Source organism: Euphorbia lathyris, chromosome 8 (genome assembly GCF_963576675.1).
Source record: "Euphorbia lathyris chromosome 8, ddEupLath1.1, whole genome shotgun sequence".
In the NCBI taxonomy this organism is placed as follows: domain Eukaryota; kingdom Viridiplantae; phylum Streptophyta; class Magnoliopsida; order Malpighiales; family Euphorbiaceae; genus Euphorbia; species Euphorbia lathyris.
The window spans coordinates 39,802,842-39,826,446 of NC_088917.1; the positions used below are offsets into that span (position 1 = coordinate 39,802,842).

The window sequence follows — 23,605 nt, forward strand, 5'->3', positions numbered from 1 at the left end:
ATCTGACTTCTTCCAGGGTACTTTATTTAAAAGGTAATTAGCCGATAAAACAACTCCCCCCCATATGTTCCGTGGCAACCCTAAACTGTTTAGCATAGCATTCATCATCTCCTTTAAGGTACGATTTTTACGCTCAGCTACTCCATTTGACTGAGGAGAATAAGGTGGTGTAGCTTTATGAATAATATCATGTTGAGAGCAAAACTCACCAAATGGTTCTACATATTCACCACCTCGACCACTTCTAACCACTTTAATTGTTTTATTAAGTTGGTTTTCTACTTTTTGCTTGTAGAGTTTAAATTTCTCTATAGCCTTATCTTTGCTTTTAAGCAAATATACATAGCAATATTTGGTGCTATCATCAATAAAAGTAATAAAATACTTGTTACCTCCACGTGTTTGAACAAATCTCAAATCTCAAATATAACTATGTATTAGATCAAGTGGTTCATTATTTCTTTCGACTGAATGAAATGAGGATCTGGTTAACTTAGTTTCAACACAAGTTTTACACTTTTGTTTTTGATCAATTTGGAATGAAGGATATGGTCAAGTTTTATCAACCTTTTTAATGCATCATAATTAACATGTCCAAGTCTATTATGCCATAAATTAAAAAGCTCAACGATTAAACAGAAGCATTCTCGTTCTTATTGATAACAACATTGAACTTACAAGTCATAACATTATACCATTGGCCATATATCCTTTCCTACATACATTCCAGATTTTGACAACACAAATTTGTTAGACTCAAAAACCATCTTGAAGCCATGAGTGCTCAAAAGACTTCCAGAAACCAGATTCTTGCGGATGTCAGGCACATAAAGCACATTCCTTAGAGTCACATTCTTCCCCGAGGTCATCTTCAATATCACAGTGCCAACTTCAATATCACAGTGCCATCTCCCTTGATCTTTGAAGTAGCATCATTGCCTATATAGATATTTTCTCCACTTTGAGGAGTTAATTCAACAAAGGACTCATTGTCATAAGAAACATGATGAGTGGCACCAGTATCAAGCCACCATTCCCTTGAATTTGAATCAACCATGTTGACTTCCGAGACCACAGCTGCCAAATCAATGTTAAAAACATCTTGAGTGATGGTTTCATCATATTAGCCTCATCTTTCTTAGCCTTTTTGGGCAATCTACAATCATCAAGCTTGTGATCAACTTTGTTGCAATTTGTCACATTTCTCCATGAACTTGGGTTTCTTAAAAATGTCTCCTTTTGGGCCTAGAGGTTTTTTACCCTTATTTTTGAAGTTATTATTCACATCCATCATATTGGCTTTAGTCATAGATTGACTAGCAACAGAAGTTTTAGAGACTTTCTTCGAAGTATCTCTATTACCTTTATCAATTCTCAACCTTAATATTAGATCTTCACTAGTCATTTCCTTGTGTTTATGTTGAAGGTAATCTTTGAAGTCTTTCCAACCAGGTGACAATTTTACAATAATTGCAGCCACTTGGAAAGATTCACTAATTACCATTTTTTCTACATGTATTTCATGGATAATAATTTAAAGATCTTGCAGTTGACTTACAACAGTTTTTGAATCCACCATAACATAGTTCAGAAACTGCTCCACTAAGAATTTCTTAGCTCCAGCATCTTCTGTCCTATATTTGTGATCCAAAGACGTCCACAATTTTGTTGCCATTTTCTTAACTTGAAAAACACCGTAAAGTATATCAGTTAAACCATTTAAAATATAGTTACAACAAATGAAATTAGAGTGCGTCCATGCTTCAATTGCATTAACATTGTCAAAATCATCCTGATTCAAAGCAGGTGGATCATCGTTGACAAAGTTAGCCAACCCAAGCATGGTTAAGAAGAATACCATCTTTTGAAATTCACACCTGTGAATTTCTCAGGTCTGTCACTGTTTGTTACGGATGTTGAAATATTAATTCCCGTGTTCTTTATTCGAAAACCACTGTTAGAACCGAAACCATCTCCATTAATCGGAGTTTCCATGTTCTTCCCATTGTTTCCTAAATCATTCTTAGAACCAGAATTCTCTCCAAGAATAAGGTTTTCATCTCCATTAACCAGTTTTTCGTAAATAGAAAACAAATTAAGTTAGTAACAAAGTTCAACAATTTCAAAGAAACAAATCCTAAATACAAACACAAAATGTTTATATTTAATTACAAATTAAAACGCAGAATTGAATTTCCAATTTCTTAAAGTTTCTGTTTATAAAAGATTTTTGATTCAAATGTTGGTCTAAAAAAATATAAAAATTATGTTTAACAAATTCAGATTAATTAATCCAAAAATCCAGTCAAGGTATCATGCAAAACTCAAAGATAAATTAGTAGTGATTTGTCTTAAGATCGTAGAAAATAATAAACCACGAGCAGGACAAATAGATAATTTATTAACAGTATAACGATTACGGAATATAATTATCTATTTAGAGAACTAAATTGGAAATGAAAAACACAACAACAAAATAAATAAAGGAAAAACACAGCGGCAAAATAAATAAAGGAAAAACACAGAAACGAAATCAAACCATAAAGCGAAGGTTAACCCAATGCCAGAACTACCAGTTCCCTTGATACAGATTGCATCGATTTGGTGACAGTCTTCCAGGGTACAATGAATTACTGAGGCGAACTCTGATCATGTGCGAAGATATCATCGGAAGCAAAAGAACAACAGCAAAAAAAAAACAGATTGCTTAGAAGAATTTTTTTAGAGAAATCCGTTTGTTCAGTGTAATGGACAAAATAACACAGATTCATTACATATAGAGTTGTCGGGTTCCACAATTTAATGCAATTCAATTTAAATTCGTAACTACTAAATTAATTATAATAATTCTACTTTGAATGCAATTCAACACAGAATTAATTTGGTAATTAATTTGTATTTGACGGTTGCAATTCAATTAGATGAACATATTATAGGAATAAAAATAACAGGCCGAATTAAAAAATGGACCGGCCCATTTCAAGTGGTCACCGTTGAACATGAATATCTCATTCAATATTCGATCTTTTTGAGCGTGCAATATACCGTTAAAAAGCTCTCGTGTAATAGACTATGTTTATGGAAAACCTCATTCAAATTACCATTTTAACCTTGCTTATATAAACCTCAAAAGTGATAAAAAAAATTAAAATGTAAAATGTTATTTTTTCCTAAAATTTCCAACACACGTCACCTGGCTTAAATAAATAACGTACCTTAGTCCTTGCCCAAATCTTCACAAGTTTATGCTCAAGTTAACAAGATCGAGGAATGATTACAAATCCACGTTAGCATTACACTCTAATTAAATTAGGTTAACATTTAGAAATACAATTTAAGTTTTTTCTACCAAGAAAAAGCATATACAAGTACAACAACGAAACGGACAAAGGCATGAACAGTCGAAAAGCATCTGCCTCCGTCAAATCACATAGCTCTGATTGTAAAGATTAAGCATTTCTTTCAGACAGATAATCAAAACAGGATGGGAACATACGATTCATGATTGCTAAACAACACTGAATTTGCTGCTACACCATCATCTTCCCCAATTCCTAGACAGACTAATGTTGTATGACAAAATTTGGCTAAAAGGGTCAATGCCTCATTGATGCATGCCTGTCCTCAATTCTCCCTCACAATATACAGATCATAGCCATAAAATTGATATGTATCAAATCAAGAGGAATAGAAGCTGACCAATCAATGCTGAACCTGTGAAGGAGAGAGATCTCGTGATAGAACCAGAACTTTTAATCCGCAGTCAATGCCGCCAGCAGCATATTTGAGTTAGGAAATCTTCATCTAAGTTAGTAGCCCATTTCTCGGTAGTATTCTTAATCTATACGGTATGTATCATTTTGCTGCCTGAATGTCACTATCATTATATGGGGAAAGATCACCATGCAAGCCATAAACAGTGTGAACTGCAGCAGTGCAAGAGAAATTAGAAACTCTAACTAGAGCATTCTACAGATACAAAGGAACAAAACCCCAAAAAGCATCTAAAATTTACCAGGAGAGGAAGGGTCAAGAAACTCCATATTGGCCATAGCGCAAAGGCGAATCTACATGAAAAAGAAGTTCAGAAACATAATTGGTCTAAACATATTGGCAAGAGGAATGAGCTTGTCGAAACATTTAAGATATGCCAGTCTTACAAGCAAAAGGAGATAAGTCCCAATAGGGTAACTAATGGCAAAGCAGATATACTTGATAGCTCCCACTTTTCATCAAAGCGCCTGACACTCCATGCAAATATGCTTGTGTAAAAGAATATAATCATGTTCAACCCAACACCTACCGTTCCAAGGTATAAGGGCAATCTGCATGGAATATTGGAGAATTAGAGAGCGTAAGTAGTTTTGAAGATCAATCCAATATAATTTGCTCACCAGCAAACAAATAAAAAACCCTAAACATTATGTTTGCTTACTACGCACGCTGATATCCAGAACCATGTCAATCATCACATGCACATCGACATATTGAATTGCAATGAAAACACCTAATTGATCACAATTATCACATTTGATACGCCATATTAGGAATTTGGAATTTGATCAATCTGGGATCTTCAAATATCTCCATTCAGTGAGATAACGGTCCTTACCAAGGCAAATCAACTGGGATGTACAAACAAATGCAGAGATTTTTTTTTTCCTTTTTTAAAATAAAAATAAATATGGGAAAGGGGTGATTGGGTGTTGAACCCATGACCTCCCACCTCCACTTTGTGGAGATGTCTCAGTTTAGCTACACTTAAATGGCACAAATACAGAGCTTTTGAATATAGTAAACATGTACAAAGCCACACATTTTGACTGGTTCAAAGATAGGGACACACAGAGAGAGAGAGTAATAAGTCATTTAATGAAATAGACAAGCAAAATATATAAATATTTGTTCATCCTAAGGGGGAAAGTGGGATGCCACAATCAGTTAGAAATTCTGCAATCAGAATATATTATGAATTCAGCACACAAAATGTAGAAAAAAGAGAGCTGATTTACGACTAGTAAAATAATTCAATTTATTAAAGCTAATTAACCTGAGACAATTTGAAAGATGCATCATACTGTTTGTTGACAGCATAGCACTTGGAGGTTTTATCTAGGGTTTGTTATTTAGCAGAAGCTTCCAGTCATGTTCCTTTTTCATAGGAAAGTCGGATTGGCATAATTATAACCCTCAAAAGTGTTAAAATTTGAGCCCATAAGATGTGCCCAAAGTTTAAAGTTATAAAATGGTTACAAGATCTTCATTTCAGTGAGAGCTACCATGCTCCAGTAACTTGGAAGCACAAGCACAAGTAAAATGAGCCTTCGGTGTTACAGAAAACTTACGACATAAAAGATGTAGATGTTGCTAGTATAGAAAGATATATATATTCAAAGTTGACAACAATTCATTCACTAACATTGCATTACCATTTTAATCAGATTTTATCATAGTAAACATCATCAAATGTCACACTTCCACATCTTTCATCCACTTTATAGGCCATGTAAAGTTGGCAATTCTTTTCCAAATAAATTTGGACGTTCTTACTAATAGGGGAAACTGAACCTAACAGAAATTCAAAAGATGCCTTAGTTTGATTATTCATAGTTCCCATTAGTTTGACTAAATTCATAGTTCCCAGTTTGCACACATAAAAAACCATGCTCTAACATTATTTAATAAGATGACAATTCTATTCCAATCAGGATATTAAAAAAAAAAAAGACCTTTAAACTGTCACAAGCAACTCATAGATGTCTGTAAGACAGAGTGCTTTATTTCCATGAAATATGACAGCTGCTGCTGTTTAAAATCTTGCTTGCAGTTACCTGTAACTTTCTCTTTTCATTTTTCATACTAAAAACTTCACATATTTCTCGATCGTCTTAATCATTGTCACTACCAGTTAGCTGCTTTGTTTCATAAGGAAATAGATCTGACAAACTAAGAATATATTCAATAAATAAAAAATCAATTTCAAGATTTTCAAGTTGCATGATCATGGAAGCTATAATTAAAAGATTAAATCGCTAAGTTTTGATGGAGAAGCACCAGTTAAACCCTTGTTGCGTAAGTGTCCATCTATCTATATAAGATCTAAAATCAATTGCTCAGAAGATCATGCGACTCGGTGAGGTTGACTAGTTCACCCGTTACTGGCCAGTTCATATAGGTTAGACTAGTTTATGTGTCGAAATGGTCTATCTGTCGATCCAAGATCAGCCACTGGTCTAGTTTTTTAGTTTGCCAGTATGATCCATGTATAGAAAGTATCATTCTTACCACGAGTCAAGAGAATAAATAGTATTTTAAGTAAGATGTCAAATATCTTCCTTCACCTTCTTCTGAGATCAATATATATTATTTAAAACGTTATGAGTATGTAGTTAAATCAAAATAAAGCTAGTATTGTACCATATACCACAATTTTTGTTAAAAAGAGAGGATACACAAGTGAAATGCTCAAGCATTGCACTTCACTCAATTATTCTTCCACATATTCACCTTGGAATCAAAAGATATTGACAGCTCTGATGCATGTACAAGCTGGAATCTAAGAGAATAGACTGCTCCTAAAATATTGATATCCACTGGTAATGGCCAGAAACAATATCCAACAATTAGTGCAATAGAGCTACTTCTTAGATATAGAAAGGTCTTTCCTAATTCTTCAATTGTTTCAGTGCAATTCCATCTTCATATCATTTCAAATCTTTTAATTTTACTCAGCAAAATTTCAGTTGTAACTTGACCGGGAGAACACAAAAGCATTTCAAAAAGAGAAAGATCAAGAGCTAAGTTTCTAACAATCATCGTATCATAAAACTATACAAGTCTATTAAAATGTTCAGATGCATTAAATCAGAGCAACCTAGTGAGTTACCTTCTTATTCTTTCATCATGACACAAGAGATAAATCATATTGGAGTGTCGATCACCAAAGTAGACTATAAAAATTGCAGAAGTAATCCAGAGCACATTCTCCACAATCTCAACCCATGACCAAAACCGGGGATTAGTCTGGGAAAAGAGCTGTGGCCTTGAGCAAGCATCATCCTCAAGATCGTCACCGCCAGAGGCATATCCTTGGCTATGTCTCTGCCTCATATATCCACCTCCAACTGGCGAACCACCAGACATATTGGCGCAACAGAAAAAGAATCCTTGCAGCAGAAATCAGTAAAATCTTCCAATGTGTAGAAAAATCTGAACAAGGAATTCGGCCTCTCAGTTACTACTCCTAAACCCTTGTATCAATCTCACATAGTAACCTGAATGTAGAATGAAGCTTTAAAAAAAACATGGAGATTACTTCCAAAAATATAGAAGAAAAACAAATGATACCAAAGAAAAAAATGAAATTCTCATGAAATGTCATAATCGGAAGAAAGAATCAAGGAGGCGTACAATACTGAAAGTGAAGTCCTGAAGAAATCCCCACATGCTATTGGGGAATTCCAGATTCGAAATAGGATTCAACGCCAATTCAAGCACCAAGGCAAGGGAAGGGAAGGAAGAAACGTAAAAAGAGCTGGAGAGGAAGGGCAATCTCGTACTTTAACCTACCTACCTGGCACTGCGAGAGAGAGAGAGAGGAAGGGTGTACAGTGTAGGATTGTAGGCGACGAAAAAACGGTCTTCTGTATTAAAACAGAAAACAAAAGGAAAGAATTTTTTTTCCCGAATGTTTAAGCTATTATAGGAACAGCAAAGTAGGGTTTTTTTCATATTTTTGTTAGTAATTTTTTTTATAGCGCCTAATATATCAACCGTTCACTGAACTTGTCCAAAATAGTAGATTGGTTTCTTAAATTTTATAAGTGTCTCATCAATTCTCTAAACTTACTTATTTCGTATCACCAACTCCCTAAACTTGTCCATAAAAATATATTAGCTTCATGAACTTTGTAAGTGTCTCACCAACTTCTCAAACTTGTTTATTCTGTAACAACTAAATACAAAAACTATAATACTAACTCTCGATCCTTGTACATTCAATCTCTCAAACCTGCAACACTAACTCTTATAATAGATTGAAAGGTAGGAAAAGCGAAAAATTACCTCTCGAATAGATGAAGACGTATTTTTAGAATTTAGGTTTAATAAGTTTTTGTATTTAGTTGTTACAGAATAAGCAAGTTTAGGGAGTTGGTGAGACATTTGCAAAGTTCAGGGAGCTAATCTATTTTTATGGACAAGTTTAGGGAGCTGGTGATACGAAATAAGCAAGTTTAGGAAGCTGGTGAGACACTTACAAAGTTCAGGAAGCCAATCTACTATTTTGGACAAGTTCAGGGAGCTGTTGATGTATTAAGCTTTTTTATATTAAGAATAATTTTTAAATTTGACTCTATCATTTATTATAATTTTACTCCTTAATTTTCTAAAAAAAAAATATCAATTTTATTTTTATCTAATTGAAAATTTAAAGGTATTAAGGCCATGTTCTTTATTACTTAATTTCAGTAACAATCAGTTCAGTTCAGTTCAGTATTCAGTTCAGTATTCAGTTTCAGTATTCAATAATTTATCATTATTTATTATAATTATTATATATTATTATTATTTATATATAATTTATTATTATTATCATTATTTATTTATAATTTCAGCAATTTATTATAATTATTATAATTTATTATATATTAATTTATCTATTTTCATTATAATTATATTTATATATAATTTATGCTTTGTCATTATATATATTATCATTATTTATTATAATTATAATTATTATTTATTATAATTATAATTATTTGGTGCAACTTATTTGCAAATTTTGCGAAAAGTAAATAAATATTATATTAATACGTTTACATTACAATGCTCTAAAAAATTAATTGGCTCAACTACCTTAATATCTCAAATAGTGCAATTTTATCCCTAATATTAGAAGCCAATAGCAATTTTACCCTTAACATTGATAAATTGAGTCAAGATTTTGTATTCATATGAAAATTCATATTTAGACGTTAGGAGTAAAATAACCCCGGACCCAAAACGTTAAAGGTATTTTTGTACCTTAATACTTAATTGTAATAAAAAGTTAAGAGTGTGTATTCATATAAAAATTTGTATTTAATTTCATAGGCTTTAAATTATATATAAATTTGTGTTTGTATGTAATTTATATTTTTAATTTAAATTAGACTCATTTTTATTTAATGTCATAGGATTTTATCGAGCCTAGATTTTATTTTATATTTAATTTAGTTTAATCTTTAATAATATGTTTATTTATTATTGATATTATTTTTTTGGTAGAAATATTATTATTATTATTATTATAAGCTTATTAATGTCCAATATTATCATTAAATTATTTTAAAGTCTAATATCATCATTATTGTTACGTTCGATTAAATTCGGTTAAGTTCGGTATCATTCAGTTAAGTTCAGTAGCATTCAGTTAAATTCAGTTCAGTTCAGTAGCATTCAGTTCAGTTCAGTTCAGTTCAGTTTTTTTCAATAATAAACAACAGAGCCTAAGTTTCCTAGACTTCTAAACTATCAAACCTTTAACTTGTTCACAAATCAACAATTCACACCTCTCACCATTTTTCTTTATCTAACGTTGTTAAAACGGGTTAATACATATATTTGCCCCTGTGTTTTTTCGAAAAAACAGATTTGCCCTTAAATTAAATAAACCCACAAAACTATCCCTGAATTTTTCACAAACCTACAATTATACCCTAATCTAACAGAGCTGTTAAACGGCGTTCACATAAAACCTGCTTGTCTCCAGAAAAACTTCAGAAAAGAACAACCAATCACAAACAGAAAAAATATGCACATTCAATCTCGATTAAAAGCAAGTTAGAAGAACAGATTGGTCAAAATTCATTTTCATAAAAGCTCAATCAACCTAATAAAACGGCGTCTAAACCTCCTAATTAATCCAAAAGCAATAGCAATAGAAAACAATAAGAAACCAAATGAATTTTGATTGTCGTCATCCAATTTTTTTGGAGACAATAAGGTTTGATGTCATCGCCGTTTAGTAGCTCTGTTAGATTAGAGTATAACGGCAGGTTTATGGAAAATTCAGGAATAGTTTTGTGGGTTTATTTGATTTAAGGGCAAATCTATTTTTCCGCGAAAACACAGGGGCAAATATATGTATTAATCCTTGTTAAAACTAAGCTTAAGAGCTCAAGTGAACTTTAGCAATGTAACTCTAATATAGTGAAACACAATATATAGTTCATATTTTATGAATAATGTTTTTTCTATGGAATAGAAACAAACCCGAGCTCTACTAGTTCAAAAACTAATTATTCTTGGTCTGCAATTTATACCTTTTTATATGTGGAAGGTTTTTACATATTTTTTAAATGGAACAGCAATGTTTATAGATTTCACTATGAACTTCACCAGTTGTAGAATAAGAGAGTCGGGTTGTAGCAATAATCAATCAACTCAATTTTACATCGTTAGATAAAAAAAAATGAAAATAGAGAGTAAATTGTTGATTACTAAATAGAATGAGGGTTTAATTGGAGATTTTAATAATTTATGGATCTAATTGATTTTGAGTCCATAGTATAAGGGCTCAAAATGTGCTTTATACCAGATTTAAACAAACTGATTTACTTTATTTAGGAAGAAAAAAAAAATTTATTATTATCTGGAAAGTAAAAATTACTAAAATGAAATTATAAAAAGAGTTGTTGTGTTGGGGTAACAAGAATGAGGTATATGTTATGTGTAGAAAGTGTGTTATGATAGGTGAAGCTTCCACATTATTTAATTTAATTTAATTGATGTTGGTGAATTAATTAGTGAGTTGGAATTAAGCACAAAAGAATAATAATGGAGTATTTTCTTTTTCTGATGAATGAATGAATGTTATTTCTGTAAAGGGGAAATTCGTTAGTGTTCGTTCACCTAAATTGGAAAATTATATGGCATGCTTTGCTGTTTCACAATTTTATCTTTTTCCAACAAAACTACACTAATAATTAAATAATTTCTCATTTCACCAACCTTTGAATTTTCTTATTTAAAGTAAATGTATGAAAACATAATGTGTTTATTTTCAGATGTTATTAAAGAGATGTAAAATATTTATCCAATTTTTTATACACTCCCATTTTAAATTTTTTTATTCATTTATTTTCAAATTACACATATTCCAATATTTATTTCCACTCTTGATTTTGTCCTATATTAGAATTATACTCTAATAAAAAATATAATTAATATTACTAAAGTATCACTTACATTACCTTCTATCCCTACGTAATAAATTATTTAATACTCCATTTACTTTACTTTACTATACTTTAGATACATTTTTGGAAGAGGATTTATCACAAAAATAACAAGATCCAATTAGGATCACATAGGCATTTCATATATGCTCCCTCCCCACTATCTTATACATCAAACGTAATTTTATATTAAATGTGCATCGGCGGAGAAACTAGGATCTAGAATCTATTGAAAACAAAATAAAATATTTCGTAAAAGTAAAAACAAGTAAAAATAATTAATAAAAATGATATTGATAATTCAACACCATTCACCCCATGGTTCAAAAAAAAACACCATTCACCCTTAGTTTTATTTTTCAGTTATATTTACAACCAATTTCGAGAATTAATTCTTCTCTTAACAATATTTTTAGAGTTACAACAACAAGAGATAAAATCAAAATAGGACTTCCTCCATTTTTTAAAGGATGTTATATAATGTAAATTTTCCATTTTTAAAAGGATGTCATGTTATAAAATCAAGAGGATATTTGTTATTCTTTTTCCAAAATTTACCCTTCATTAATTTTGTATTACTCCAGTCAACTAGTGTATAAGAATTAAATGATACTCCAATAATTTTTTCTAAAATATATCATTTTGGATAGTAATTGATTTTCATTGAACATAAACGATTTTTTTTAAAGATTAGTGGAATAATTATGATGGCTACTTTTTGAAGACAAAGTTTAGATAGTAAAACTACAATAAATAGGGTTAATTTCGTAAAATATAATAAAATTAAGAAGTATTAATTATTTTTTAAGGGGTGTGCCGATTTCTAACACGACATCTTTTTAAAAATTGAGAGAGTATCACTTAAGTATTTTCTAAAAATACTCCAAAATAACTATATTGTCACTTCCAAAATAATTGGACTACCCGCCTCAAAAACTCAAATCTCCTAATTGGAAAATACTCACTCTAGCTATGAGTAATGTGGTCTGTTGTATCCATGGCTCGCCTAAAGTTTTTAACATGAGTAGTGGGGTCTGTTGTCCCATCATACTCCTTCAGCAATGGGTATTTAAACCCTCGGGGCATCGACTCACTCATGATTTTCTTACACAAGGGTATTTCTACTCTTGTGAAGTTAAGATGCTCGATGTCGATCCTTGCCTCGACACTGGTACTCCTGAGCTTGTCGAGCTCCTTTTGCATTGCCTTAAGTTTAGTCTCGACGCTCTCGTCTTTGATCAGGAGGTCTCTTTCTTTCGGCGCCTGATGCTCTCGGGTTTAGGGCTTGGTCGCTCTTTCTTAGTTGATCGTCTGGGATTCTGTCGACCCGTAATGAGTCCTTTTAAGGGTTGGAGGATAGTGTCCTCTTGTTCAAGGATGGTCGTCTTCCTTATCTTGCCTAGACAAATCTTATGGGAGATTGATCAGTATCTTTCATGTTACACGGAGGGGGATTTCAGGTTTGATGCCATCGTACCGAGGAGACTCATTTTTCCCTTGCTTGGGTGTCTAGATCTTTCATTCGGCTCTTCGGGGAACCATCTTGTTAGTGATAGCAGCTTCGAACATGTGGTGTCCAGTCGGGCAGTTGTTATTTTTAGGTCTATTCACAGACCTGGATGTTTCTTCTACTATCACTAGCTTTTTTTTTTTACTTCTGCCATTTGGATGGCAAGTTTGTGTCTCATGATGTTGACGACCTCTTGGACATAATCAAGGTTTTCTGCTAGGGATAGTGAGATTGCGCCCCAGAGCTTTTGCTGTTGGGGCTCTAAGACGTCCCTTTCTTCCACCATTTCCAGGATTAGGTCATCATTAACCCGACGAATTTAGTGTGTTTCTTCTTCGGTTATCCTCTAAATCTCCATTGTTGAGAGTGCACTAATGTGGACTGTAGAAGACAATTACAGATTATAGATCGGGGTGGGCCACGTTTCTCCTAATGATAGTAGGGACTATATTGGGACCTGGAGTAATTTTAGGGTACTCCTCGAGTAATACTCCATACCAATCAATGTATGGCACATGTATATTTTTTTTCTTCCACCAATCATGCTCATATAATGGAATTAAAAAAAATTTAATTGGTCGGAAGTATTACTCCCGGAGTACTGTAAAATTGCTCTGGGGCCTGATATCTCTTAAGGCCACTTGGCCCGAGATTCCCATGATGAGGTGTAATTGTGGCAACAGTTGGATCTTTGACTGCGTCTAGTGAGCCTTTCCGAGTCTAGCTTCTGTTGTACTTAGTCGAGAAAACACTATATATTCTATCTTTTGAGAGTAGGTCCGGGTTCTGAAGTTTCACTTGACAAAGTTATATTTTCTTGATATCACTCTTGTTAAAATATTAACTCAAAAAAGTCAATTGGGTATACACAAGATTTGATGCCACCTAATTGATAATAATTTTTATATATATTACTGTGTGTGGGGTCCATATGTAGGAGGGAATTCACCACCTATCAATTCTCCCCCTCTCAACTACATGGGAGTCTTGTCACTCCCGCATAGGAACTCACCATCTATTTGATATTTTATTTGAACAAATTTGGTTAAATAAAATAATTTATTGTTGCCAGTTTTTTAGGCGTACAATTCTTCAAGATTATTCCATAGTGCTCGTGCATGAGTATTGTTACAAATGTGGTTGTACACATTATCTTCAACAAATTGGCGGATGAAACCACATACCTACTCATGCTCGAAACCTTAGTTCGCATTCGGGTTTATCTGTCTCGAACACTAGTATATGCATTTTCATCACATATAAAAGATCATTCATTTTACTTCTCCATTTGTGGTAATTTGAGCTATTTAGACCGACCATTTTGCTTGTCAATTTCGTGTTCATATTGACTTGGCTCTGATACCAATTGTTAGGAATGAAATAACACATTCTGTAAAAATAAAGATGACAAAAAATAATTAAAAAATGACACTGGTAATCTAATATGGTCCACCCTTAATTTTAATTTACGTTCACGACTATGCTTGAGAATTAATTCTTCTACTATAAAATAATAGGCGTACAAAGAGGGCGTTCTCTAAATAATTTGTCTAGAGTTACAACTTTAACAACAATAAACAATAAATAATAGCACTCATGTATTTTCCATTAAAAAAAAGCCCCAAAACCCTCCTCAAAAACTCAAATTTCCGAACAGAAGAATACTCACTCAAGCTCTCAGCAAATAAATTATTATTTGGAAAAATAATTTCATGTAAGTTATCTTCGTTTTGAAAGCCACACCAAATTCAATTAATTTGTAAATAAAAAATTTAAGTAACAACAAATACTTCACAACTCCTACAAAAAAAAAAAAAATTATAAATACTAACTTTACTCCATGTCACAAGTTTGTACACAACCGAGCTCCAAAAAAAAAAAACCAAAGCTTGTCCTATGGACACATACTACCCAACAATGAAGAATATTGATAAAAGAATAAGTGCGAATATCCCAGACTTCAATCAAGAATTTTATGATTCATGGACCATCTCCATTTACCTAAAGACCATACTCTAATATTTAGATAAAACAAAGTTCATTGAATGCTTAGAGGCAAACAATAATAATATAAATGCATGAGAGCTAACTTTTATTTCCCTATATGTTGGGTTTGGAATGAAAAAACAAAACAAAATATGAACTTGAAGAAAAAATGACAACAATTGGAAGAATTTAAGTGGAGAACGTTTGTCTACATGAAAATGTTGCTCATTTTTTCAAAGGAAGCACTTCGCTGGAATATATTAAAGAAGTAAATGAAGTGACATATCTTATTTTAAAGTTGCATGATATTCTTTGGTATTATTATATAGTGATAAAGAATGGATTTATTGCTTGACTGAAAAAGCAATTTGGGCAACCAAAAATCATTTACAAAATCTTTCTGTGACAATATTCATTTACTCACATCCTAATTCTGGAAATCTAATTAAGCTACATTGTCAACAAAACATAACGTCATTGCAAAGAAAGTGATTTAGAATGAAGGATTCAAGTGTGAGCAACAAGTTAAATCATACACATTGTTCGGAATTGAAAGTGTCATGCAGAAGATGGAAAAAAGTTTGAGAGACATAGAGAGAATACCCTAGCCTAATTCATCCTTGATAAGAGATTGGTCAAAGCAGAATTGGATTATGATCGAGATCAATTAAAAAATACTCCAAGCAAATGGCTTGTTGCTCTAAATCCTTTCCAAAAGGGTAATTTATTTTTTATAAGTGAATATGGTTATACCTACAAAACATTTATGTGGAATACAACTATTGTAATGCTCATATTAGAATTGAAAATCTTGTTGCAACTTTAGGCATAACAACATTGTTATTACTTAACGGAAGGACAATTTATTCGCAATTTCATATTCTATTGGATGTTACAGCAGAGTCAACTTATGAATTCAACACAACACCCTACTAGCCAAACTTCTTATGACAACTTCTTTGATCATTTATGATGAAGCCCCTATGGAAAATAAGTTCTGCTTTGAAGTATGAAATAAAACCTTAAGAGAGTTTCTAAGAACCACGTATAAGAATAGCCTACCAAACCGTTTGCAAGACTTACAATAGTATGTGGGGGCAATTTCCATCTAATATTGCCTTTTACAAGAGTTGATATTGATGCATCTCTTAATTCATCCTACTTGTAATCATTTTTCAAAATATACGAGCTCAGCCAAAATGTGAGGCTCTGTGATGAGAAGTATAGGCAGTTAAAATAAGTTTTTTCTTTTACAAATGCTTATTGCAGATTGGATATGGTTCATTTTATAATGACATTAATTAAGAATTAATCAAAAATCTTGTTGATATATATACACACATGAAGATCCAATAAAATCTACAGTCGAAGCTATCTATGAAGTACAACGATCCTGCGTACTTGAAAGAAAGAGCAATATTAACGCCAAAAATGAAATGGTCCATAAATTGAATGAGATGATTATGAATATGATACCAAGTGAAACGACACCATATTTCAACTCAGACAATACGTACAAAGCAAGTGTTAAAACCAATGGTAAAAATCGTTTGTATCTAGTTGAGTTTTTGCATAGTTAAAAATCATTCGTGGATATTGTATTTGCTTTAGTCTGTAATCATGTGAGGTTTTATTCCTTACATTTTGATTGTTGTACTTCTACATATTTTATTTAATGAAATTACAAGCATTTTTCAAAAAAAAAAAATAAAAAAAAATAATAAAAAAATAATAATAATTCAATGGCATTCCAAATCCTGACACGCGACTTAAGGTATACACTCCTCTAATAGTAATACTCATAAACAAAAACATAAAAAAAAAAAAAAAATGCAATAACACAAGATTGATTGTCACCCGTCTTGATAAGTAGTCCATTAGAGGTGATATCATTTATGGATCAAATATTGGTTAAAATGTCACAATTTCAACCATCCATACTACATAAACGACAACTTCCTTTGGCACCATGTTTTGCCACAGGGAAGGGTGACGGTGGGGACCGCTTCCCCAGATGGGGAATCCTCGTCTTCATTATCGTTTATGAAATTATCGTATTTTTTAGTGAAATTTAAAAATTTTCCGTATAATAAAATTAGGCAAATATAATTAGGGATAAAGACCATATTTAACCCTAACATTTTAAAAGAAGTACAGATTTACTTTTAACGTATGAAATTATATATATAAATTTAACCCTAACATTTCCATACAAGATCAATTTTAGTCATACGTAAATAAAAAATTAGAAAAAACTAGTTTAAATTTAACTATCACTTCAGATCTTTCAAATATCATTATGTATAAGATATTTATGGGGTATTTGGTAGCTGCTTTTCGACCTCCTATTTGCCTTTTCACTTTGAAAATGAGAGTTTAAAGTGTTTGGTTAGACACCTCTTGTTTGCCTTTTGTAGCCGAAAAGTAGCTTTTTATAAAAGCAGGGAATTTCTGCTTTTTGGAACAGCAGCCTTTTCAAACAGCAAACAGCAAACCGTAACAGGAAACAGCAAACAGCAGATAAACCAAACGGACCCTTAATGTATTACTAATAAAATTACAAAAATTCTGTTGAAATGCTAAAAACTAAATATGATATATATAAATTAATCACAATATTTTTTTGGGTTAATACACATATTGGCCCTCGTATTTTCTCGGAAAAACAGATTTGCCCTTATATCAAACAAACTCTCAAAAATCTCCCTGAGCTTTCCTCGAACCTTCACATATGCCCTAATCTAACGGGGTAGTGATTTGGCACAAACGGCGTGCCACGTACGACGCCACGTCCACTGCCAACACATTAAAAGAAGCCACGTTTGATTTTCTCACCATATATACGAGCTTTCCATCCCCTTCTCCCCCAATTTCATTCGCGATTTCCGTCTCCTTCTTCTTCGTCCATGTCTGTATGAAAGAGAAAGAGTTAGGGCAAACTGAAAGTTGCGATTTCAAACTTCCAGGACGTGTTATTGAAGAAAGAAAGATGACAAGTGAAAGCTCCATTGGTTCATTACATTCTCTGCGCCATGGGAGGATGGAAAAAACGTACGATGATCCCCCCAAGTTCTGTTACTGTAATTTGAAGGCGCCAAGATGGACGAGCTGGAGTGACGAGAACCCTGGAAGAAGATTTTACGCATGCCCTAAATTACGGGTATGTTTATTGTGTTCTGAAACTAGTGTATCAACATTCTAGATAATTAGGGTTCATCAAAACACATTTCTGAAATTAAAATGGGTATGTATAAATTGTTGGAATGTTGGATTATTGCTGTTTGTAAGTTTGATTGTTGGGTATATATGAACTTGGAATGTGGATTGTTGGGTATAAATTGTTGGAATGTTGGATTATTACTGATTGTTTTTAAGTTTGATTCTTGGGTATAAATTGTTGGATTGTTACTGATTGTTTGTAAGTTTGATTCTTGGGTATAAATTGTTGGAATGTTGGATTGTTGGGTATAAATTGTTGGACAAAGGATGGTTCAATTTGATTGTGATTAAATATATAGGACAAAGGATGTGGCTACTTTGATTGGCATGACGAGAAGCTGTCTGCTAGAGCAAAGAGTGTTATTGATGACCTCCGGCAACAAATTAAGCAATTGAAGGAGGAGAATCACATGATGCGCACTGATGGAGAATACGCGTCCAAGGATGATTCGTTGTACTGGCAGTCCCTGATACAAACTCAGCTTGACAAGAATCATGAATTGGGAGTTGTGATAAAGGCTGTGAAGAAGACTAAGAACATCTTAATTGGATTGCTTGTCATCACTTGGCATTTGCTCATTTACACGTGGTTCAAAAGAAGTGATTAGGTATAATTATTAAATATGTTATGTTGTTTTGTAATCCCACGGGAGTAATTAGTTGTATTTTGGCATCCTTGGGATTAAGTAGATAGGATTTTAGTGTCAATTTGGACTAAGATACCGAATATTTTGGTGTCCTTTTGGACAAAGTTATCTTTGATGTATTTTGTTGTCCTTTTAGACAAAGTTATCTTTGACATTACGTATGCTACTTACGTTATATGCACTCTTGGTCCCATTACATTACTCAAAATTGGTGTGAGTTATTTTGCACAATTAAACCTGTAAATGACACGTAACTAAAGACAAATACGTATAATGTCATGTAAGTTACCCTTATAAAAAAAACATGTTAATTATGTATCTAAAAGTGACATTTAAACACATGTACCCAAGATAGGTGTAAATGACATGTGTAATTGTAAATGGCACTTACGAAACCTGTTAACAAGAACCTTCTTATTTCCTACCTAACAAACACTTAAATTACAGTTATAAGTGCAAATGACATGTATAAAACATGTAAAAAAACCTGTTATTAATGTAACTAAAAGTGACACATAAAAACATGTATAAAAATAGACACTTCAACACACTGCCAACACAATTACCAAATCGCGCATTTTGCACTTTCATTCCATTTCCAAACCAAGTATTCACAACGTTTGATAATTACATATATTCATCAAACTATTCACGTGTGACAAAACATTTACATTTCCCTGTGTAAACCAAAAGTGAACCCCAAAATAGCCACATATATTCATCAAAATAATCACATCGTGTGACAAAACATTTACATGTCCCTGTGTTAACAAAAAGTGAATCCCAAAATAGCCAACATATCCAACAAAGTCAATGTTTCTTCTTCTGCAATCCGATCCTCTTCTCCCTTTCTGCTTGTATGGCATTTCCTGTAACCGCCTTTTTTCCATTCCACATTAGTCCTTGTCCTTCAAATGGAAGATCCGTAGGCAGCAGATCCTCCCCCCTGAATGGTATCCTTCTTGAACCAGTGTGTTCTCTCGCAACTGTACGCCTAGCATGCCTTAGGTCGTGTTCCGATGGAATGGGAAATACAACTTCAGGGCCAGCCTCATGTACCAAGACACTTGGGTGTCTTGGTAGCCCATTGCCTGCGGGTGCGGCTTGTGGTGCATTGGCTGCCGGTGCACTGGCTGCCGGTACATTGGATGCTGCTTGTGGTGCATTCACTTGAGTTGTTTGTGGAGTTGCACACGTCCTGGTGGAGGAAGTATTGGATCTTGCTCTCCTTGCAGCGGTCTTTGTAGGTCTTGGACCATTGTTAGTAGGCACTCTAGTGTCAGGGGTTGCATCATTGGTGTGAGTTGCACTAGTTGTATTTGCATCAGTTGTATTTGCATCAGTTGGTACCTACAAGTTTCAGTTAATGTCACATCAGTTGATACCTACAAGAATTGCAAATGTCAAAATTACATGTAAAATTGCAAATTTCTATTTTTATGTAGACTCACTTACCCCTTTGCACTTCAGCTTGTTATGTCCAAATACACCACACTTACTGCACTTCTTTTTGTGACCAGCCCTTGACAATTTCTGTGTTTGGCTTTGTCTGTCAGGTTCAGTAGCTTCCCTAACCCTCTTCTTCTTAGGCCTGCCTGGCATTCGCACTATGGGTGGAGGAAGTATCGGTTCGAATGCATCAACATTCCAAAAAGCCTTCCCTCGAACTGGTTGTAGCTTGTTACTATACGTTTTCTTGAAAGTTGATATGTGATAGAACATTGATATCTCTTTGAGGGGATCCATCCTCTTGTGCCTCAATGCACATATTGCATGCGGACATGGTATGCCAGACAACTCCCACTCCCTACAAGTACATAACTTCTTCTCCAACATCACGGCATGCCTATCCTGACCTTCACTTACCTCATATCCATCATCCCCATTCCATTCAACTCTGCACAATTGAGCAATTTCACTGTTCAAATTATACACTTTCATGCACTTGGGACTCCATTCTTTCTTCCACTTTGTAGCTTCTTTAGCACAGTCCTTCAACTTACCCATTACCTCAAGTCTTATCCCATCCAGTAGTCTGTAAATAGACTTCTCTCTTGGCACCTTAATCCAAGCATTGAAGCTCTCAACATGATTGTTGGTGACAATCATGTCCTTACTCCTACCACTGAAATACGCTCTACACCATCTTTGTGGGGGATAACTGACAAGGTGTTCTGCTGCTTCCTTTGAAATGGACCCTAGTGTCTTTAGGTTGTCATTGAACTCTTCCGGGTAAGTACTCCAACTGCAGGACCAAAACCATTTACTAAGCTCCCCACTCCTCCATCTCTTGCTCCAGTTGGCATGAATGTGCCTAGCACACCACCTGTGCTCAGCATCTGGCAAATATTTAGCAACAGCAGGCAGCAATCCCTACAATTAAAATATAAACCATACTTCAAACATTAATACATGGTAATAACTGGAATATGTCAACAAAGTAATATGAAATTGGACTTTTTTTTTTACCTTTTGCATATCAGAAATAAGGGTCAAATTCTCCCCTTTTCCAAGCTCCAGTTGGATTATGAGATGTTGGATGAACCATTCCCAACTGCACCCTGACTCTCTATCCACAACAGCCCATGCAATGGGGTAGAAATGATCGTCTGCATCCCTACCACAAGCCACCAACAGCACCCCTTTGCAAATGCCTTTAAGGAAACACCCATCTAACCCAATTATGGGCCTACATCCTTCCTTCCAGCCCTTCTTCAAAGCAGCAAAACAAATAAATATCCTCCAAAAGACTCTCCTCCCTTGTCTTAAATCTTCCCTTCTAAGGTCTACCTTCAAACATGACCCTAGGTTTGTTGTCATGCATTCACCTGCATATGCTTCTAATGTGGCATACTCTTGCTTGTAACTGCTATCTAATTGCTCCAATATTAACTGCCTAGCCCTTAGACACTTAGCCTCTGACACATCAACTTTAAACATGCTTTTAGCATCCCTCCTCATATCACCAGAACTGTAAGAAGGTCTATCTAGCACCCGATCCATAAATTTGGCAGCTATCCACTTCACTGTGGCTCTCTTATTTGCAAACACCTTATTACACTCATGACCATGGGTTATAGTTTTTACAACCATTGTAGGACCCCCCCCCCCCCCCTGTCTTGGCTAATGAACAAATGAAAAGGACACTCAAAACATCGTACTCTAATCCTACTTTTGTCACTCTTCATTATTCTAATATCATAACCCCCAGTGACAGCATAGTCATTAATTGCATGCTTAGCCTCCTCTATGCCTCTAAAAGTCATGCCTATTCTAAAATAAGGTTTACCTTTCTCTAGATTGTACCTTTCCCGTTTCCTGGCTTCTTGAATCTGCTCAAGTGCCTCCTCCTCATCATCTACATCAGTATCATCATCACTCCCTACATCGTCATCTCCCTCACTCACCTCATAATCCTCATCTTCACTATCATCCTCACCATCTTCCTCCTCAACATTCCCATCCACATTTCCTTCCTCTTCAACATTTTCCCCTATATCAACATGTACTCCTTCATCCACAGTACAATCCTCAACATATCCTCCACCATCTATATTGCCTTCTAGCCCACCATCCATAGTTCCTCCCCCCTCAACATTTTTCCCTGCTTCAGCATCCTCACCTTGGACCTCCACCTCAACACCATCAAACTCAGCATTTCTATTAACTACATCAGCCTCTAGCCCACTATCAAACTCAACGTTTTTCCCTGCTTCAGCATCCTCACCCTGGACCTCCACCTCAACACCATCAAACTCAGCATTTCTATTAACTACATCAGCCTCTAGCCCACTATCAAACTCAACATTTCTATTAACTACATCAGCCTCTACCCTATCATCACCCTCAACTTCTACCCTATCATCACCCTCAACATTGGCAGCTTCATCACCTTGGACCTCAACATGTTCCACTATATCCTCTTCCCCTACATTACCATCCTCCCCTATACCTCTTGCCCCCTCATCCTCCCCCACACCATCTATCTCCTTATATGGAAGAGGTAGTATATCAGTCGCAAAAATCGGCTCATCTACCTTATGGGATGCATAAATGTGAACAACATTGTTTTTCTTACTAATGCATTCCAAAAGTCTCCTAATACTAGCATCCCCATCTAATACAAACACCCTACGAGACTTCAACAACTTACCTGGTTCTAGGCATAGAAGTTCACTAACATTGTGGAACTTTAAATCATCCCGAGATAACTGCTTAAGGTCATTTATGTTTAAAAAATCTGGATCAAACTTATCTTTGATGATAAAATCCCCATTTACATAATCTAAATGTGGATGAAGGATCCATGTACCCCTAAAGTGCAAATATACTTTCACCAATACCATTTTCAATATCTGCAACAAAATACAGTAAACAAGCAAACATTAACCACACAGTAAACAAGCAAACATTAATAGCATCAATATAGTAATAAAAAGTTAATCAAATTTCATTAAGCAATTTTAAAAACGACACATTCTTAAAAAGGGAAATTGATTTTTAATATCTAGTTGAGGTATAGTGCCTAATATATTCATAAAAAAGGGCATTCATCTTTTGTGATAAAGAATTGGTGTAGCCTGGTATTAACCAGGCAAGCATTAATCACCACCATTCACATATTAAAAGCACAAATGTAAAACATGTACATTGACCCAACAATCCAAGTTTAAAAGCCTAACATTAATAGCAATAATATAAGCCTAACATTAACAGGCAAGCATTAATCATCTCCATTCACAAATTAGACTACCGATAACAGATATTTTTAGTTTTAGAATGAAAATCCAGGCTTCTACTTCAAGCAAGAGGAAAAAAAAACTAAACTTGACTTCCTTTCAGATAATCAAGTTCATAATACGAACATTTTATACTACCAGTAATAAAAAAAAAAGGGTTTTAAGCAGAGGTTCACATTCAACAAAAACCAAAAATCACATAAAAATCAAAACTCCAACAAACAGAAAACATACCAATCAAACATGAAATTTCATTCGACGACACTCATAACACAGATACCC

General features: G+C 34.0%; 1 protein-coding gene across 3 annotated transcripts; it reads right to left on the reverse strand.

Moving 5' to 3' along the window:
* Nucleotides 1-3,232: 3,232 nt before the first annotated feature.
* Nucleotides 3,233-7,670, reverse strand: LOC136203600 (uncharacterized). Of its 3 annotated transcripts, none has more exons than XM_065994798.1 (5): nt 7,411-7,670; nt 6,887-7,209; nt 4,161-4,325; nt 4,016-4,067; nt 3,233-3,926 (listed from the first exon to the last, which is right to left on the reverse strand). In XM_065994798.1, the coding sequence occupies exons 2-5, from the start codon at nt 7,141-7,143 to the stop codon at nt 3,837-3,839; spliced, it is 564 nt and encodes a 187-aa protein (XP_065850870.1). In that variant the 5' UTR covers nt 7,144-7,209; nt 7,411-7,670; the 3' UTR covers nt 3,233-3,836. The 3 variants fall into 3 exon arrangements, with proteins under 3 accessions (XP_065850870.1, XP_065850868.1, XP_065850869.1); XM_065994796.1 differs by having other exon boundaries at nt 6,887-7,274; XM_065994797.1 differs by having other exon boundaries at nt 6,887-7,291.
* Nucleotides 7,671-23,605: the final 15,935 nt, after the last annotated feature.